This window comes from Pollicipes pollicipes, unplaced genomic scaffold (genome assembly GCF_011947565.3).
Source record: "Pollicipes pollicipes isolate AB1234 unplaced genomic scaffold, Ppol_2.1 Scaffold_6686;HRSCAF=7923_pilon_pilon_pilon, whole genome shotgun sequence".
Classification (NCBI taxonomy): domain Eukaryota; kingdom Metazoa; phylum Arthropoda; class Thecostraca; order Pollicipedomorpha; family Pollicipedidae; genus Pollicipes; species Pollicipes pollicipes.
In genome coordinates, this window is record NW_023596921.1 from 10686989 (window position 1) to 10708699 (window position 21711).

A 21711-nucleotide genomic window follows, 5' to 3' on the forward strand; every position below is an offset into this window, starting at 1 on the left:
CATAAGACCATCCGGGATGATCGCCAGGAGGTTATTCGGGACGGTTTATGGTCGGCGCCGGATCGCGCAGGTCAGTGCCGGGTCGCACGATAGTCCGAGGTCAGTGCCGGGTCGCGCGAAGTAATCCGAGGTCAGTGCCGGGTCGCGCAGGACAGTGCCTTGTCGGTGCCGGGTCCCGACAGCGTCGGCGACCGGGCGTTGCGTCATCAAGTCGGCGCTGTGTATCGAGCGTACTGAGGACCGCGCGCGCCGCCTCCGTGGCGTCGTTATCGCCGCCGCCGCCGTCGCCGCCGCCAACGCCGTCGTCGTGTTTCGTAGTGGGTGATGGCGTCTTGAGCGGGCGCGCGCGCCGCCGCAGCCATGGACGTCCGCCGGCACCCGCGCTGCCTGCTGGGTGCGCCGCACCCCTACCAGCCTCCGCCGTGGCCCTACTGGTACCCGGCGCCGCCGCCACCACCCGCACCCGTCTTCAGAGGTCAGCCCCCGACTCAGCGCCGGCTAGAGTCGGCCAGTCCGCCCTCTCTGGGCCTCAGAGCATTCGAAGCCCATGGGCGGCCACGCGTGTGCTTGCTGTTGGCGTAAATGCAGAGCCGATAGTGGCTGTGACATTTGCTTTATAGGTTTGCAACAATTGATTTGCAACAGTTGGACTTGCGGTTTGATGATGTATATCTGGGCTAAGATTGCACGTGGTGTATAGGCACAAATGATACAGGGCAGTGGTGATATAGGCACGTGTGATACAGAACAGTGTTAGTGCCATGATGTTCATCAAGAGCTGGTAAAAAATGTCAGATGTTCCAAAAAATCAAGAGTGTCAAATGTTGCCTGGGTGATTTGCCCCTTGCCTTGGAATGTGTATTTTGCCTTAGTGCTTAAATGTATATCCTGAAGCTGCATGGTGCTGTTGCTGCGCTATCCCTGCCATGATATTTATATCTCTTGTTTCTCTTATTATTTCTCTCTAACATGATTTCTCTTCTTCAAATCTTGACTAGTTTCAACCACCTGTAGCGGCACTCATCCACGATCACATCTAGATGTCGCCACTCTTACAAACCAAACTTTGTTTGAATGTGGTAAAGTTTAACGTACATTGTTGCCTGCAGATAACAAAATTGTGAGAAGTTGCACATCGGGGATCGCTGCGTTTGCATTAGCAGCTCACGCTCTTATATCAGCTTCCCTCTGGAACCAGATGACACACGTCTTTGATGTTGATCGCGAAGCCGCAAATGCATTCTGGGGCCTCTCTGCTCAGCGATCATGTTACCCGGCAGCGGCTTCAGTGCTGGGCGTCCTTCCGTCGCCAGCTGCTGTCTGGGGCCGTGTTACCCGGCAGCAGCCTCCACGCCGCGCGTCTTTGTCTCGTCAGCCGCTGTCAGGGGCCGCGTTGCCCGGCAGCGGCCTCCATGCCGCGCGTCTTTGTCTCGTCAGCCGCTGTCTGGGGCCGCGTTGCCCGGCAGCGGCCTCCACACCGCGCGTCTTTGTCTCGTCAGCCGCTGTCTGGGGCCGCATTGCCCGGCAGCGGCCTTCCACACCGCGCGTCTTTGTCTCGTCAGCCACTGTCTGGGGCCGCATTGCCCGGCAGCGGCCTCCACACCGCGCGTCTTTGTCTCACCAGTCGTCGTCTGGGGTGTTTAAGCGACAACCGCTCTTCGCTAAAACGGAGCATTCCTCTCGAGGGAGCTTCTAATGATTCCCTGCACAGGCGTGGGTTTCGTCACGCATCACCTGGGTAGAGTGCACCTTTAGCTTGCGTTATATTAGAAGGCGTGCTAAAGAGTCATACCTTTACTGATTAACGGCTCCAAGCCTGATTATTCATACACTTTGGCTGGAGTGCGCTCGAACGCATGTAATCTGTAGCACGATTTAATTTTCCATGAAGCGCTGCTGCCGTGCTCGTTATTGAGCGATGTTCAGGGACGCCTGGTGATGTTAGATGACGCCTTAGGATGCTGATTTCCTCGTGTATTTCGATCATCGCCGTGGTGTGCTGTGCCGGCTTGAAGGGAAGAAAAATACCGCATTCTCTGATTAACGTCATGTATGCAGAGACCTAGGGGAGGCCGTGTTCCAATTCCGGAATGATCCAAAATCACAAACGTATCATCAACATCTGTGAGGAAATTGTGGATTGTGAAACGACGTTTTAGCTTTAAAAGAATACCGATCAAAGCAATGAGGGCAGGACTGGCGTTGTAAGCTTGGCATCTCACCGAAAGCCGGGATTACAATGACTTGATAGCCGTAATGAGATGGCCAATAGACTGCCTCATGCGGCGGGAGGCGAGCCACGCAGCCACCAGGTAAGCTGCGCCAAAACTAAGCTAATTTAGCCAGATCAACACGTTGGAAAGACTATCTTATGGTGGAATTATCCGAACTTCGATAACCGGGAGGTGTTAGTTGAACGGCGGCGCCCAGCAATCATGAGCATGATTATGAGAATGCTTAAGGTTTCAAGGTGTTTGTTATCAAGGTGTCAAGATGTTTGACTGTTACAGCATGTCTATATTCATTTCATCTCTGCTAAATTTCCTTTGCAAATACTTCTCCTGCGCCGTAGAAGCGTGTACATGTTCAGCATTCGTGCAATTCTTGTATCCATTCGAGCCAGCCTCACGCCCCTGAGCGCTGCCTTCAAACGCTGTTTTTTTCGCATAATGCATCGTGACGATTTCTGACCGTCGTTGCTTAACCCTAAGAACCACCATATAGCGGGAGTTATCCCGCTATATGGTGGTTCTTTTCATCATTAGGACTAATGATACCAAACACAGGTGCTTAAGGGCTTTCCTGCTTCCGTCAAAGAAACTCTGTCTTTCATGAAAAGTGGGCAAGTGGCGGTCCACCGGCGCAGCTTTTGGCCGCCAATTATCAAGTCATTGGTGTAATGCGGCGGGTGCCAGATACGAGCCGCATTATTTAGTTCATACATAGCACTGTCTTTGCTCAAATCTTAGGCAGGGACGAAAAATGCAAAATGTATTCGGCCATACCCTTCATCGATTTAAAAACTGCACAAGTGCGCTATGCTCATCACCGGAGAAATAGTGAATTTTTCACTCTGCCTGTGTATAAAGCTCGTTGCCTCCTCCAGAAACCTACCTTAGTTGTACATCTTACACAAAACACTTACTACGTCGATTCCGTTGGACACCGCCCTGCCCCGGGTCCTGTCCTGCGAGCCAGCATGCAATACGTACGCCGCGCTCCAGTCTACCATCTCATCCAGCACCGCGAACTGCACATGATCGGGCGCAGTCTACACCTAATCCGGCGCAACCTCGTAACCCTAGCACCACACCTCAGTTATACAACAATGGCCAGTGACGTACACCTACCTATTGCGTTGTCTTTCGGTACTGTGTTCTTTATTTCCTTCCCGTTATTCACACATCATGTATGTACTCCGCAATGTACAAACCATGCGCAGGACACGCCACGTGAAGCAGCAATGCACGGAGATTAGCACCGACCCTCTCCCATGAGGGGGGGGGGGGGGAGGGCAGCACACGCACGGAGGTGGCGGTGGCTCCGCCCTTCAACGGTACTCAATCACATTCCATCTGAACTCCTACCCGAACGATGAATGTGTTGCATTATCTTTTACAGTTATTTATTATCCTAATATGCGGTACAGGTGCAGCAATCGCTCCAATAGCGGAGCACAGGGCAAATATTGATATTTTCGGCCTTGATGACATCACATTGGACCAGATGACATCAAATTGGACCAGATGACATCAAACTGGACCAGATGTCATCAAGTCACGACTAGGTCACTGCCAAAGCAACAAGCACAGCAGATCCGGCACAAGCTTCGTTGAACAACGCACGGGATGGCTATTGGTTTATGGGTGTTCGTTCATTGGCGGTAATATTTGTAGGAGCGGAAGAGAAGCCATCCTTGTTGGGTTCCGACAACAACTCTATCTGTACTTAAGCCACATCGACGATGCGATTAACACTTGATCCCATGAGAGAAAAAGCTTCCTCAGTGATCGGGAGAACCTATTTCCGCTCATCGTGCGTTTCGATCCACTATAGATATGACTCATCTGGCTCTATCTCATTCTAGTTCACCAACTTGCAAATCTTCAACCGTGGTGATGGACGGCGGTGGTGTCAGATTGCTTATTGCTTCTTGTTAAAAAGCTTATTCAATCCAGCAAGGTTTGTGCTTCTTGTGTTGCCAGTTGGTAGAGCTTTGTAACTTAAGTCTGATGTCTTGATAAGTTAATGTAAGTCAATATCGTCCATTTAACATCTACACCGCACCGATATGTTTGTGCACAGCAGTACTAAGCATTACTGCGTGGCCAAGAACTAAACAACTGAAAATGTACGCTGTCTCCGCAGCATATATCGCTGTCAGAAGCGGCGTGTCCGTTTCAAAGCAAACTCCCTATCAACTTAAAAATAAATTATGACCATGAAGTAATTGGGCATGTATCTGAGGAGCAATATTGAACGTATGAAAAATGGAAGCCGTCATTCATCACTCACTGCCCTATTTACTTATATTTCTCCACTGTGTGATATGGATAAGACTTCCCCTCCATTAAGATGCCTACCACTCGACGACACGCTAAGAAAACATACGATGCGCTAAGAAAACATACAAGAAGACCGTTGTGAGACTCCATCTTTCATCCATCCATCCATCCACCCATCCACTGTCGCTGTCACCACCATTGCGGCTGCGAAGTTTGGGCAACGGGAAATAGATACATTGTCTATTAGACCTGGGAACGAAGTACCTACAAAGCCGTTACGTGAGGGTCTATCTGCCACTATTGACGGCGGTCGGTAGGTGGGGGTTTATCTGACACTATTGACGGCGGGTCGGTAGGTGGATATTTATCTGGCACTATTGACGGCGGGTCGGTGTGTGGGGATTTATCTAGCACCATTGACAGTGGGTCGGTATGTAGAGATTTTTCTAGTACTATTGACGTCGGGTCGGTATGTGCAGATTTATATAGCACTATTGATGGCGGGTCGGTATGTGCAGATTTATATAGCACTATTGATGGCGGGTCGGTATGTGCAGATTTATATAGCACTATTGATGGCGGGTCGGTATGTGCAGATTTATATAGCACTATTGATGGCGGGTCGGTATGTGCAGATTTATATAGCACTATTGATGGCGGGTCGGTATGTGCAGATTTATATAGCACTATTGATGGCGGGTCGGTATGTGGGAATTTATCAAGCACTATTGACAGCGGGTTTTGCCAGGCTGTACCACGTTAATGCCAAAAATACGGTGCGAAAGGCGACCAAACTGTAGCTGCGGTCAGTTCTCTGGGCCTGTGTCAGCTATCCCTCAAAAGACGCACACAGAAGCCTTCTGTAGAAAGTCTTTTTCCAACTCGCCGTAAATGGCGAGAGTTGGCGTGCCGTGAATATCCACGTGAAGGTAGCCTTGATCTGATTTGAAACCAGCTGATATTTGCCCCCCGGACGATAGTGCCTGTCAAAACAAACGAAGTGTATTAGTGAATCTCATCCGGTGGTGGTCACCAGTCGTCAGCGGTTTCGAGGATGAAAACTTGGGACCCAACCACACGTCGTTCGGAATTTTGGTCGGCGCCTCGTGGTGCGCAACGCTGTTGCGTGGACCCTCCCCGCGTGAGCGTCACATGCGCGGTGCTCCGTCCCCACCGCGGAGGCCCGAAGTGCGGGCCCGCGCCGGGCTGGCAGGTGGTCCCACGAGCCCCGTCCAGGCCGCCGGTGTACGCCGAAGATGGCGGTGGGGGTTTCGGTGGTAATGGGCACCGTGCTGGTGGGCGGAGCTATAGCCGGTGATGGCGGTGGGGCGGATGGTGGCACGACGTTAGTGCTGCGGCAAAAACTCCCATCGGCAAGGGTGCTGCGACGTCAGTAACTCCCACCGGCAGGAGTGCTGCGACATCAGTCATGCTCCCACCGGCAAGAGTGCTGCGACATCAGTAACTCCCACTGGCAGGAGTGCTGCGACATCAGTCATGCTCCCATCGGCAGGAGTGCTGCGGCATCAGTAACTCCTACCGGCAGGAGTGCTGCGACATCAGTCATGCGCCACATTACCGCTATTGCAAAAAACGTTATACTGACTTTACTTTTAGGTGACATTGCTTCAACTGCAAAGGCTTAGACACGGTATGAGTGTTACACGACACAGTTTATACTTTAAAAATTCATCACGTGATCACATCTGCAAAAATGTAAACAGTCTTTGGTCATACGCGACATTTCTTCTGCTACTAAATCGTAGACACCATTTGAATACCACATGTACACGCGACAAAATGCATACTGCAAAGCGTACAGCAGTCATTACTTCTGCAGCGAAGACTTGACCACAAGCCTTTGCTGAAGCACTAATGGCGCGGATAAGTCTTTGCAGTAGAAGTGAGGTCGTGTTCAAGTAATGACAGCATATGATTTTGTAGTAGAAGTAATAACGAGCTTGAATTTTTGGAGGAGAACTTTTGTCGTGTGGCGCTTATGTCGCTAATAAGTTTTTGCAATAAAAGTAATACCTATAAGCAACGAGTATAAGTATTTGCAGTGGAAGAAATGACGAGTTTAAATTTTTGCAGCATAAGGTTCGTCGCGCAGCGCGAATGTCATGGCTGCGTGTCGACAGCAGACGTAATGTCGTAGCTAAGTGTTGACAGCAGACGTAATGTCATGGCTGCGTGTCGACAGTAGACGTAATGTCGTAGCACTCCTGTCGGTAGGAGGTCCTGCTGAAGCGCTAATGCCGTGGGACCGGGGAGGGATCGGGATGACGTGGCGGACCTCCCCAGCCAGGTGGGCTCCGCCCCACACGGCGCGATGAGGCGCCGCCCCGCAGAGAAAGCTCAGGACCGCGCCCGGAGCTCGCTGTTTAGCATGGTTAGTATGCTTGTCGTCTGCTCTTTTACCAAGTGATGCCGAATGAGCATCGCCTTTTGAACGCAGCAGTGCTTGAAGAACGGCGTGGAGTCTTGCTAACACACGTCAGTGCAAGGTTTTGGGAAGGATCGCAGTTTGCTCTCTTCCGCTGGTGCCGTGTTTGTTGGCCATCCCCCACCCCCACACAGCTCCACACACACGCACACACTCGGTGCGCCTCTACACGCGACTGGTCTCCAGCGATGTGGTGTCACGATCCTGGCCACCAAGGCAAAGACCAGTTGACGCAGAGCAGCCATGGCCAGGCTCTCAGCAGACAGCTGCAGAGCACGGATGATGAAGAGGAGAGGAATACTCAGAGCGGTGTGTAAGGTGACAACACTGACACTCGTGCAGGACATCGGCAGATGACAACGCTGACACTCGTGATTGACATTGGCAGCCATATAGACTGAACTATAGTTGCGGTGGTATTTGGAAGATAGCATGCATACACACGTGAACAATAGGACTGATTATTTAAAAACAAAGACATATAAGATCCAGGTTGTGACGTTTTGCGTCCGCCATCTTTTTGGTGAATGTACGCACGAGGTAAGTACGCGCACGCACAAGCATGCATACACGTCCCCATGACCCGACACTGTGCCTGTTTATTCAGAACAGACCATTTCGTTTACGGCCGATTTCCTACACATGATAGTGTGCTGGACGTACAAACGACATATACGGATGAAGTGACGCGGCTTTGATAGCTCCGGGCCGCCTTAGCCGTGGTTACATGTACAAAGAGAATGATGCTCTTTGGACAGATCCAACGATGTGCGGATCCTATTTCAGATTTGAAATTAAACTTGCACCTAATAGCTAACGTTCGTGTTTGCTGGCCGGAACTTCATCTTTGATATTCATTGTCGGTGGCGCCCATTGTTCACATGAGAAGTCGATAGAAAAGGCAGTTGTTTTGGCCGTTTTGATTATGTTACGACACGTCTTAAACCCCATCTTTACCGGCTCTCAACCCACACACACACACACACACACACACACACACACACACACACACATACCAGCTGACATAAGTTTTTGCCACTGTGGTTATTATCGATTTTTACTGGTTACGACCGGCGTAAACTGACACAAACTCCAAAAGGTATGCTGTTTGTGTGAATATTATCGCCACAATGTACTTGAAAGTTATGGAAACTGCATGATTAAAATAGGAAGTGCAGCTGCTGCAGCTGGTGTACTTACAAGTACCTGGATCTGCACCCTTTGCTGATCACGACTTGTGTTACATGTAAGTACCCTTCTGTAACCATTCACAATGTGTTACCACTCATTTTTTTGGGTGCATTGTCTTAGGAGCTAAAACAGATATATAATACCAAGTAAACAAACCTGAAAGATGATGAGCACAATCAAGTTTCCTCTAAATCAGTAGGCTGTAACGAATGCCCCAAGTTCTGCAAACAAAGGCAATGGAAAGCAATGATCCAAATGACGCTGTCATCCCAAGGTGATGTGTGGTTTGAATGGGATCGGTAAGCCAGCCTTAGTAACTGAACTGGTGTCGGCACTGTTGATATTAAAAGCCATATGTAAATGGCAGCCATCCAGTTGCCACCATAAAGTAGATCATCTTCGTATACCGCCCGATTTGCACACCTTGCTTTAACCACATCATTTGTTGAGGTGCCACGTCTCGAACCTCATATGCACAGGAACTCGTCAGCACCATAGCAGGTGGTGCGGTGGCATCAGGCGACCTCCCATTTAAAGTAGAAGTCGAAATTACCTGAGAATTATGAAGACACTTGTTTGCATTTTTAATTAATCAGTATCATTTGAGGATTACCTACCCAGTGGAACGCACCTAGCGCCCCCCCCCCCTCCCCTTCCACCCCAGCCCATCCCCTGACTCTACATCGAGGAGGATGCATGTGACTGAATGAGCCGATCTGCGTGCGATTTGAAGTGCATCCTTACTAAGTAAAGCTCTGGATCTATTTGCTGGCAAGTGAACCCTGGAAGCTGTCAGTGCCAATGTTGATCGTAGACAGCTTGGAAACATATGCAACTGTTGTACTTCAAACCTTCTAGTAAACCTAATGCATCTATTGGCACAAATTACACGTATTACACTTCATTTGTAAAAGCGCGGATTCCTGATTTGATGATGATGGCGCTGTGCATGGCTGACTTCTCAAAAGTATATGCTCTCATGGACCACACGAAGCTTATTCCAAAACTATCAATACCCATGTGCTTTCTTTCGTGATTTAATGGTTGTGTAGCTTTTGACCTGGCCGAATTCAATTGACGCGCATGCGCAGCAGCATGAATATTCCACCCGGTCATGGGATCGGTGATATCGTAACTATGAAAGGCGGTGTGTTAATTTTCTTGTTATTTTTACACATTATTAGATCAGACGCGCACGATTTGATCAGCAACACCAATTTTCTCGAGTCCCTCTGAAAAGTTCAGAATTTTTATTTCAAGTCATCGTTCCTGCGGGAGAAACCTCATTGGACTCCCTGCTCACCGCCATAAAAGTAACACTGTATCTTTTGTGCTGTAAATTGTGTTTGTGCATCTCAACTAGGAGTTGAATAGCTTGGTAACGGCTGAAATGTTAATGTGTTGCCATAGTTGGGCAACCTCTTTTGCAACAGATTGTCGATTAATTATAAAGGAATTTTTATAACTTTGGAATGATGGAACTGTATGACTCGCCGTTCAATGCAAAAGCCGTTTTTGAATGGAGAAACAAATAAAACGAGTAATGTCAAAGCCTTCAGTTTTGTGGACCTTAATTCCAAAAGATATGACGTTTTCGTGCCACTTAAACTCACACAGTTGCTTGAACCTTGTGCAAAGTGATTGCACGCTTCCCGAATGGCGTGGCCTAATCCCAAAAGGGAGCGGTAACACCGAATTACCCTGGCGCCGCGGCGAAAATATCCAGGCGCCGCCGTAGCGCCAAAATTGCCTACATAAAAAGACCATTGCTGCTCACTGGAAGGGCGGTGCTGAGCCTGCGATGTGCCACGCTCACATCGGACATGCGGAGGGCGGGTGACAGACGTGTCTCCGAGCCCGGCCCGCGCACCTCTGGCTTCTCCTGCGGGAGGCTCCCACCATAGCCTACATGGGACGTAAGCCGGTGACGAACGTCATGGATACCAAGATCGAGCGGCCCCAGCGGCCTGCGAAATACCGTCCTAAGGCTGACGCCGTCAACATGTGCATTATTTACACGAGCCCGACTTGCATGCGGAGGGTGATTCAACTCTCCTCCATTTTCCTCACCTCGCCATCAGATCGTTTCGACTGAATGACTGAAATTTGGTGGCTTTTTGACCACCATCGTAGTGCATTCTGACGACAGTTACCATGGGCAGCTCCAGAGCTGAATGGTGGCAGGTATGTTAGGATCGCCTCAGGAAGGAGGTGTGCCAGGATCCTGACATATCAGGGTAATATCTGGATAAATCGCGATACTGTCGGGGGCAACATTTTCAGATGATCGCCTTCCTGTTCGAGCCGGTGGTTGACTGAACCGAGTGTTCATGTCCAGATCCATTATCCCGTAAATAATTACCCTTGCCGAGTGGAGGCTTTAGATCCAATGATATAGATGTTTAGATCAATGGGTATAGAGGCATGCCCTCCATATCCATGGACGGATATGGGGATAAGCAGGGAGGATAAAATCATGGTGAATTAACCTTAGTTTCGTTGCTGCAATCAGTTTATCTTTGTTGAGGTTGTTCACCCATTGACGACGTATGTGCTACGTCGAATGCACATATTTTGAAGTCATATGAACAAGATGACCCGAGGATCTGGGAACTATGTAAGCTAGCGCGTGAATAAAAGCTTTACGAAATGTTTGTTGTTAGCAGCGAAGCGATTGCAATTTGGCTTAGCTCTAACATCTTGTCTTTACGGCGCCAAATAATAATTTACTGTCGATTTGTTAAGTGTGCTCGCTGTATCTTGAATGTTATTAAATCATCAAAATTGGTGATCAAGGGTCCGCCACAATAGTACATAAATGTCAAAGAGCAAATTAAGTGCTTGAAACTAGATAGATGTCTGGAAGCATGATGGCATCATGCAGCCCATGTGTGGATTATGTCCGTAGCATTAGACAACCCTGGGCGATGGATCAAAACTGTTGTCTGTGTCCAAAAAGTTTCCTCCAATCGCTCTCGCTTCACAAATAGTGTCGGAAGATGCGGTCTGCTTATGAGGACCTAACTCGTCAAGAGCGAGAAGGAAGCAGCTAAGTAATATTCACTCCGTTACTTTGAGTAAGTTGCGGAAGCTATAAGTTCCAAACTCTGGCAAACATAGGCCTAGGCAGAATTAAGTCATTATAAGTTCATTCACACCCAAATATAAATTGCATCAAAATGTCCCGCATGTTTACATGAGCGCAGCTTGGTGGTGCGCAGAGCCAGCCGACACCTATCACAGTGTCCTAAAATTGCCGACTGTGGGTGTAAAGCAACACCCTATGAGGAGGAATTTTGCACGCCTTTTCCCCATATTTTGTGAATTTTTCACTCATGCCTGACATTATCTAATCGCACATGCCAAACCCCTATTTTCCTTTCTGAGGTTTTCAGATGTCATGCAAAACCGAGCTCACTTGAAATCACCAAGCATAAACGAGGCTCCACAGAACCTGGACACCTATAGCTATGTCCTGCCTCACCTACATCTGAATCATGTCTATGTATGCACAGAGCAAGGGCGCCAGGTACCTCTAAGCCCAAGAACCCAAGCGACTCCAGCTGCTCGCACGCATTAAGTTTGGTTTGTTTACAAAATGCATCACAGTCGGCAGCTGTGCGCCAAATGCAAGGGTTTCACGCATCCCCTATTTTTTGGTCTCACCACCACGCCACAAAAGCAGAGGCTGGTGCAAACACCAGCAAGGCTTGGTAGAGAATTTTACTCCACGTATTTTTCCCTCGAGGAAACTTGACCACTAAATTGCATCACTCTCGAAATGCATGAGTGAGAAACACAATAAATGTTTTCTCAATTAAATTTACAAGATTAATATCACCCTTTGAGCACTCTTGTCAGCAGAGTTTCAGTCAAATCGGCTGGTCACAAAGTTTTGCCGGGAAAGTATCAGTCTTTATAGTCATTTAACTACTTTTGTTTTTCTTGGTATCATACGAGTGTAATACCACTTAATTCTTCCTTCCTTTTTGATTGCCTCTAGAGGTGCAATCTGTTGCTTAAAATGTTGACCATTTTCTGTGCAACATGCTCCAACTGCAAACTTGTGCGTATTTGATACATAAATTGGATTAATTCGCCAGCCGCCCAAACATGTTTGATATGCACCCAAGAGTGAACAATTCACAGGGAATGGAGGAGACAATTTGAAGTGCGGAAATTATTTTTACCGCCATTTTTGCCCTGCTAAACCCTCGGTTAACCGTTTTCGTGGTTCATGGCGGTGCTCAATAATGATAAATCTAAGCCTTTCGAGTGTCTTACTCATCAGGCTGCCTGACAAGGCTATCCTAATGCTGTCATATAGAGCTTTGGGACAGACCTGACGCAACTAAGACAGAAGTGTTTGATGGCGAAATTCTGCCCTCCGGAGATGTTTATCACGCACATCTCTCACTTGTTTCGCATTTTAATCTTCTAGGTTGGTGGACATGATTGATATTTATATTTGGGGTGTGAGTGGGATGACTGTCTGCCAGCAGACCATGCAAAAGGTACTGACTTTTTGTTTTGGGGGAGCAGGAAAAAACCAGCGAGTCTCCTATGGACCAAGCAATTGCTTACCTTACCTGCTTTCAACACGTGATTGGTAACCAGAGTTAGCCACTTTCTGTTTTAATCCATCGAGTTTTGATATAAGACAAATTATGATGCCACAGGGCATGCAATGGGCTTATTTTGTTCCATATTCTCGATTATTTGCCCCAAATTTCTTGAAGTGGTCCCTCATGGCTGCCTCAACCAAATGTTTTCTATAGTTGTCATGGTTTGCTGACTGGCAAATGACTGTACTGTATATATGCACTATATTTTCAACACAGGGATACACTAACCTGCATAGAAGTTATAATCTGAGTTAAATATTAGTTTGTAGCAAATAGACCATCCCATTTGAAATGTAAAACCAACATGTCAAATTGTGTCATTATATATATATATATATATATATATATATATATATATATATATTATATATATATAAACAAGTCTAAATAGATGCCTTTGCTGCACCTTAAAAACCAAACAGCAATACTGGCATGGTCATCTAAAAGTTGTGTTACTTTTGGAGAAGAGAGGTTGTTTTGTGGAGCATGCCCATTATTGCCCTTGACATAGGTTAACCATGGGCATCAAAATAAGTCGTTCAAAGTGATTTAATGTGTTTTTATTTGTGAGTTGTCATCTTTGTCTGATGTCAACAAGCATTCAGAAATGAACAATAAAAATGCCAGTTGAAACCAGTCAAAAATTGCTTTATCATGTTTTTATCACAAGTGCTGCTGTCAACAGATAGGTGAGCTGAGATGATGCTCAACATATGGGCTACTCTAAGTTAGATTAAGTTGGTTAAGTGCGTGGCAAGTAGCAACATGAATTGTGCAAGAATTAGTAGCTCATCACTGCTGCTGTGATACAAACAGGTTAGACGGGATGATATGAAGTAAGGCCTCTTTAGGTTAGGCATAGTTGGGCCACCTTCATGGAAATAAGCATTGGTATTTTGTAAGAAACAGTGACAAAATGTTTGCTTTTCCTGACCCCATGTTAACAGAAGTCAGAGGTATGTCTATGGTGTTGACTTGGTGATGGGCTGATGTGTAGGAGTCCAAGGTTTTTTTTGTGTTTTGTGCTTGTCGAATTTTCTCTTGCTATTTTGTTATTGAATTCCTTTGCTTTGTTTTGTGTTACAAGTGCTGTGGAAGGAAAGTGCAAAGTGCAGCATCAAATCATTGGTATTATAATTTATATGCTCATTACACTGTCAGGCGATTACTATACTTTATCGCATTCTGTTTCACTTAAATGGCCTAAGATGTTAAAAAACAAAACGGTTGTCAGGTTTCTGTTATTACGTCCATGCCAAGTTGAAATATATGTCTTTGTTTGCTGAAGCATCAGCCACGAGCCCATAAGTTCCATCTTTTGTGCATTGATTTTTTCACTCCCGCACGGTCTTTTTGCGATTGAATTTTTCACCTCCACCTAGTTCAAAAGCGATTCTAGCTCCCTGGCTATCAATAGTTCGGATCGTTCCAACATGGCAAACGAAACAAATGCGTGGAAACCGAGCTGGGGTCATAAAAATACAGATGGCAGGAGCCTCGGAGCTTGATATGGGCAGGTAAGGGCGTATATCTCTCACCAATACTATGCTCACGGCAGTTTTTCACAAGCCGTCCAAGTCGTTCCGGTCGTTCAAACAACAGACGACCTCACGTGTAAAGCATAAGGAAAGGCATGTTTGTAGGAAAAATAACACAATTAAGAGCGAATAGGATGCCAATGGCAAATTTATGATCAGCACGAATCGGCAATGTGGACACAAGTGAATTGCTCGTGGTGAAACCTGTTCAAGTTTTCCTCGAATGCGGACAATTGCGTTCCGCCAACAAAAGCTTTCCAGCCGGCGTGAGGCGGTCCAGTTGCTTCAAACCATGGAGTCATGAACAGGCAAAATGGGACTAGTCAGCATGGGTGTCTCGTGCTCCATCCCTTTGCGCCGTCAATTTTAGACCATCCATCCATCCATCCTCCCGGCCTTCACCTTAGCGGCCCAATCTGGCCCGGGCCCAATCGGCCCAATCTGGCCCAAGCGGCCCAATCTGGCCTATTGCCAGCTTTTCGCGCATCGCTTCAAAAGAGCGACGGGTGGTGCTGGGACGCCACCGGCACGCTTCCTGCAGGGTACGCTGCCCGAAAAACAGCATCTGAAAACATTACACCCCTCCCGAATGGCAAAACATCACGCTGCTAGGACGCAAGGGTGGTTATATTTAAGAAGTCCGTGATCGGGTCATTGGACAAGTGGTGGCATGGCATGACACTGCTCAAGCACATTATGCATGCTGACAGGCGCCAGACGCCGAGCACGAATCCGTGTGTGGCCTCTGCGAGTTAAATGCGTTATATGTGCGTTGGCAAATTTGACAGTAATCTACGATTTGTGGCATCCTACAGAGCTCTTTTGCCCAACTTGTAAAACGACTTCCGTTTTTTGCTGAACGTTTGGCCGCTGTAGTATGACAGCCCCGCCCTTGATCCTACGGCCTCCGCCTTGGTCCTATGGTCCCACCCCTGGTCCTATGGTTCCCGCCCCTGGTTCTGCGGCCCCGCCCCGATCATACGTACATGTGTGCGCCTTGACGACGTAAACTTAGGTAATTTTTGTCATTTTCCATTCGCTGTTTCTGCACAGCACGGACGGAAAAATCAGAATCTGCTAAAAATGGTACTGAAAATGTCTTTCAGTGAACTCGACCGTTTTTCTTGAAAGTTTTATCGTTTTTGTTTGCCATTTACATAGTTACAATCAATGTACACCACATTCATGTGTGACAAAAAAGCAATTTCACTAACGTTTATGACGCAGACATATGTTTTATTTGGTCTTTTTTACCGATACTGTTAAGGATATCGCATGCTAAGAGCCTTTGGATGCCGCTTTTGTAAGGGATGCGAGCGCTGTGCGATGTCTCTTCCGCGTGGGCTGTGGGAGTGCTGCGGACCCTCAGGCTGCACAGGCTAGCTGGCTGCGCCGCAGGCTGACTTTCTCATTTGCGAATGAGGATCGAGAGCGAGCCTACACAGTCCAATATCTGGAGACATTGCGAAAAACCACTCGTGTTTTTAGACACCCTGCATGCAGTGGAACGCTACTCGTGCTGAAGTAATCCCGGCGAGCTCGGTGCAGAGGCGGACTGTACGTACGGGGGGGGGGGGGGGGTACCTCGAGCGAGATCCCGACCTGAATTTATCCCGTTTAAACTGGTCTTGGTAGGCACTCCTCCGGGCGGCATATGGCCGAGTGACGCCCAGCAGCTGAGTGAATGTGACCAAGCTGACTCGCACAACTAGTGGCAGCGGGCACCGCTGCCCCGATCAAACTGGCTTCTTCGAAAGCGGTCCAGGCGTGACCTGTGCATCCGTCACGTGGGCATCCTGGTCAGACGGGCTGCCTTGCAGAGGCCTTGGCTTGTGCGGACATTGCGCGGGGGTTTTGCGGTGCTGCCCTTGCTTAAACAGCTTCACTTAGCGCTATCTAAAATGGCATGGGGCTCCACAAGCGACATTTATCTTCATTCATCTCTCTTCTACAGCAGGACGCCTCGGGGGAAAATCACGTTCGCCAACGCCATGTGCGCTCCAATCTCGGAAACGCCCCATGAGTTGCAGACTGCACTGTCAGTGTCGGGCGCAGCCAGCACCGCCTCGCGCACGGCTGACCCGCGACACCGACCGGCCGCTAGTCCGCGTGAACTGCCGCTGGTCCGCGTGAACTGCCGCCGGCCCCACCGACCGGCCGCTGGCCCGCGCGAACTGCCGCCGGCCCCCGGCCCGACCCGCACGGCTGACCCGTGGCACCGACCGGTCCCTGGTCCGCGTGAACTGCCGCCGGCCCCGGCCCGACCACGCACGGCTAACCCGCGACACCGAACGGCCGCTGGTCCGCGTGAACTGCCGCCGGCCCCCGGCCCGACCGTGCACGGCTGACCCGTGACACCGACCGGCCGCTGGTCCGCGCGAACTGCCGCCGGCCCGACCTCGCGGCGAGAGGCGGGGCAGCCGGCACGTGGAAGGGCACCAGCGACCTGGCCGGTTCCGACTGCCGAACGCCGGGACGGGTTGGCGCCCCTCCTCACCCCACACAGGGAAAGCGCCGCTGCACACGGCCCGAACCGTGCTGCCGCTGTAGCGGTGTTCGCGAGAGCGTGCCCCGGTGCCTATGTGACCATCGTGGCAGTTGATGTTCCCTAGCCTTCGCCCCCCCCCCCCCTCACCATGGTCTAAGACCTCTTTCTAGAGCTCATGTTGAAATTTTTGTTCCAAAGTAAAAGAACTTGAGCGCTTTGGGAACTCGCGTTTTAGCTTCGCGGTTTACTCTAAAATGGTTCCCAAGGCTCCCGGTCCTGTCCACATGATCCCGCAGTGCATTATCGTAGTTTTGGTGAGTTGCAAGCTCATGTCATTCAAAGTAAAGTGAGGTCAAACATTGACCTTTGTGATCAGATCTGACTACTTGAAGGTCATGAGCTTTAAACCACTTACTGTATGCGCATGTTACTGCTTGAAAAGGTGTTTTAACCATGTTCTCTTCAGTGATATGGCTTTTGAAGTTATCACTATAACCGGACAGGCTAGCGTAATAATCGTTTTCGTACCTCTTTAACTTCTTGAGATAACAGGACGCATCTCATAGACCCCGTATATGGTGATAAATTTACCCACTGACCGGGTATGCCGTGTCAAAGGCTATATTTACAACATTCAAGGACATTGGTGTGGTGCACACGGCACACACAAGTGTTCCCAATGCCGTTTTCCGCGTGGCTCTAACTCGCGTAGCCTTTGAGATCTTCGGTGGACCCCTGAGGCCCCTGGTGGAGCGAAGGAAAAACAACTCCCGTATTGCGTACGTTAAAAGGATGCCGCGACGACGAGCGCCGCGCGTTCCTGTCTTATTTGAAAAGTTTGGATGAGGAGCAATATTAAAGGGCTGAATAGCGACACCACCAGGGAAGCCAGGACTTTGAACGGCAGCGAGCACATGCATTTAACTAACCGAATTAATAGTTGAACTGATGTTGGGCTTGAAAGTGCCTGCCGTGAGTCTGGACTCGACCTCACCTTAGGTCCGCACATCTGAACTTAGCACGATCTGCAGACGACGCCCAGGGGCCCTGCCGGAGGAGCGACGCTCAAACTCTGTCTGGGCTGGGCACTGAGTGACGGCGCTAGCACATCCAATGAGAGGCGCCGAGGGACTGCTTTCTGAGTTCAATGCCACGAATCATGCCCATTGCTCATGGGCTCGACTCGACTGCGTGTTCACGCCGTGATGACCATGGCGACTACGGAGTCACCGGTGTCATTAGCCAGCCGTATTGCCAGTGGTAAAGCGAATCTCACGTGGTTACTTATCTGGGCATAAAGGCAGCCTCAATGAAACTGCAGGGTAGTGAATATGAAATGCGACAGCTAAGATCAAACACACGCCATTGAGTATGGCAGCGCGTTTTGCAAACGTGTCTGCCGTCTTGATTGTTTTGTATGTTATACCTACTTGGCTTTGGCCCAGCCCTACATTGCTGGTTTAATAGTACTGCACGTTACGTAAGGCTGACGTTGAGAGCATTGACCTTCGTTTGGAGGCTTGGCTGTCGCCTGCGTATTCCGACCCGGGCAGCCAGGCGCCAGTTCCAGTCCACTTCAGGAAGCTTAGGTTGTCGTCCCATGGACCAAGCGGATTTGAGGCGTCTTTGTCGTCTTCAGCAACTAGACAACATGGCTGACTGTGGTCCGACGGGTCCGTTTTCTATTGATCAATCGAAATAAACGCAAATATGTGAATAAGCCAACGACGCTCATCATGAAACAAATAATGTTCACTAAACGCCAGGTAAACGAGCTTAGATGGATCGCATGTTTATTGCTTGTCTTTCCGCGCTATTGACGAAGGCTAATAAAAAGTCGTATGTGGCCTTTTTCACTAGGCATGCTTAGTACGGTTCGGTTGCTGTGGCCGCTTTGAAGGCCAGCTGGCTCGTGTTGGGCGTCAGTTACCAGTCAGTGCCCCCCCCCCCCTCCCCGCTCACGGGGTGCATGGGGAGGAGGCAAGGCTCGGCAGGCCCGCGACCGCCGTCTCGGTCCTTCATAATCTGTTTACGTGAGAGATAAAGGGCGTCGAAAAGTTGACCTGGACGGAATGCGATCCAGGAATGATACGTCACGCTAGTAAACGCATGTCTCGGTTGTTATGAGCGAAGTGTGATTCTGCAGGCAGTTAAAGACCTTCAGTACATCAGGCCGTATTGGTGAAGCGACGTTAGCGAGCTTATGTCAAACTTTAAGTTAATCTGGAATGTCATTGTAAACTTCTGGCGTAGTAATTTAGCTCGCGTGATTTAACATTTTAGCGTGTTATTAGTTTGTTGTCCGAATAGATTCAGAGCATTTTCTGGATTAACGTGTCTTGGCTTGCAAATGCAAGTTTTGCTTAAACCGTCTTCATCGTGATCATGAGCGCAGGTTGAAACAAGGCATAGCTTGAGTGCACCATTAGCAAATCTTGATGCGTCGTTAAGATAACCAGTCTGCTTGATAACGTGGTTTAATCAGTATCTCCTGGTATATTTAAGCCCAAAAGCTGTCGGCATAAGAACTCGTAATTCCGAAAAATCAGGAGGTTATGACCTTTTTGCTCATTTTATGCCTCTCAGCTCTTGAATATGCCGTGACCGCCAGTAAAAATTGGACCAACTGACTATGGTTTCCTCGTATATGTTCGCATGCCGTGCGTGAGAAGAGTTAGTTTGTTGTGTCATTAATGACGACTTTTTGCCGACTGAGAACAGCCGTTCGAATAAAATAGCTGCCTAAACATGAACAATGTATACAAAGAAAAAGATAATAGAGCCGAAATAAGTATGGATCCTCGCTACATCACACACAGGAATAATAAATCCGAGTGGCCAAATGCAGTGGCCATCGTCAGCACCCGCGCCAAGTGCGTCGCGCCGCCGCCGCCAGAAGCACACGCTCTCTTGCTTCGCCAGCGAGTCGTCGCCGACCGCCCCCGGAGACACATTATGCCGCGGAGGACGTTGCCGCACCGTTTGCGACGCTCTCGTGCCTGGCTGGACGCAGACGGCTGATGTGTGGTGTGCAGCTGGCATCTGGTGACCTGAGCAGAGCGCAGTGACCCGAGCTGTGCGTGGCGCGCTGGAATCAGGCGCTCGCTTCTGCGGTGTAAGCAGGGAGTTTGCTCAGTGCCATTAGCACGGGGCGGCGACGGTGACGAAAACCCGGCTCCGCGGGGAACGGTCGTTTTCTGCCTCTTATGGTTTAGGTCTGCTTTAGGGTCTGAGCCTCTGTGAGGGATTTTGGAGCCCGATTGACCGCCGGAGTCAGTTTTGATGACGGAAGCGAGGAGGTCGATGAACTGGTGATTGTTCTCTGCACGGTTTGTGAATAAGGCACTGTTCATATAGTTAAAGGTGGCATTTCTGGCGAAATTTTATGCTTTAGATGTTCTTTCCCATGACAAATTGTGGTGAAAATAGCGCCAATATCACGTTGCCTGCGACAGCCCCAGCTCGCACTGTCGGCGATGGCAGAAAGAATCAGTCGTAACAACCTGTCGGATGGTGACGTTCCGGTCGTCACAGCTGGCAGAATCATCGTTGGACTTTGCGGCGCCACCGCCACAGACATGTCGCCACAACGTGTGTCGCCACAGTCAGGCAGTGGTGGTGCGTCACACACGCACATACCTGACACGCCATTCGTCACTTCTGCCTGTTGATGGGCCGGCCGTCACAGCTGGTGGGAGTAATGAAGCGGCCGTTGTGGATAGCTGGTTACCTGCAGAGAGGCGATGGACTGAAGATGAGTTTTCATTCCTGTCAGATGTATCATAGGAAAATATATCCATTCGCCTTGCACATCGGAGATTTTGGATTGCCGTGGGCAGATGAAGGGGACGGTGTGATATGGTGACCCAGCGTTGATTTATGTGCGAAGGTCCAGTAATATCTTAGCTCATGTGACATGCCGTGGGACCATGTCGGCCATGCGTTTAGTCCGAAGTGCAGAAATACAGAGATTGCAGGAGGAGACTGGAACTGATCCGGAAAATGGGGATGAAGGGCATGATGGGTCGACCGCAGTCTTCCGTTGGGGCGCTCGCTAGTCAGAATCTATGCCACGAATTCTGCCCCCCCCCCCCCCCCCCCAGGGCTTATGCAAATGAAATGCACCGCATGAAACGGGATAAAACAAATCAGCTACCAGTTTGTAATATTGCTTTATCCGGCCCTTTCTCATAACACATCGCACAGTCTACAGCGGCCGGTCAGTGACCTTTGAAACAACCCTGTAGTCGACTCCAGGGCCAGCGTGTGAAAATTCAGCCAGGTATGAATGATTTCAGTGCATAGAGAGAACAGAAGACAAAAACGTTAAGCCAGGCTCATGTTGTATCAGTCCAGAAGTCTTGTGTATGAATGAAGCATAATCTTTTAAAGGGAGTATGCTACTTTCTTTTCACTTTTCACGCATTGCTAGATCAGACGCTTCCGCTTTGAGTGGGTCGGTAATGCCAGTGTTCTCGAAATCCTTCTGAACAGCTCAGAATTTCGAGTGGTTAACCTCAGTGTTTTTTCGTCATGGTCCACCGGTGAACGAAAATGATAACGGTTCTGAAAATATTACCTTTAAAAATTTGAATCGGTTAGTAATACAAGTTATGTGACATAATTTTGAGCATGCGTACTCACAAATCATAGTTACAACCTCGACCCCAGGCGTTGCAGTCCCCGTAGGCCACGCAATGTCGGTTTAACAGCTTATATTGAGCCGTGGCCACTGGGTGGACGAAAATGGTGACGCTTCTGAAAGAAGTACCTTTGAACGCTTCAGGACATCAAATCTTACATCCACAAGGCAGTCTGGACGCATATTTTAAGTGTGCGATTTTTAAACTAATGATAAGGCTGGATGGGCCCTTAATTCGCCGCGAAGTGGTGCCGGAATCTGGTGGTGGATCGGGAA

At 49.0% G+C, this 21711-nt stretch overlaps 1 protein-coding gene across 1 annotated transcript in view; it reads left to right on the forward strand.

The window, feature by feature from the left end:
* Nucleotides 1-323: 323 nt before the first annotated feature.
* The window catches only part of LOC119107457 (thyrotroph embryonic factor), a 43987-nt gene continuing 22599 nt past the window's right edge, over nt 324-21711 (forward strand). Inside the window, exon 1 of the mRNA XM_037230901.1 lies at nt 324-475. Within this exon, the coding sequence (XP_037086796.1) occupies nt 361-475 (115 nt within the window). The 5' untranslated portion in view covers nt 324-360. The remainder of the gene's footprint in view (nt 476-21711) is intronic.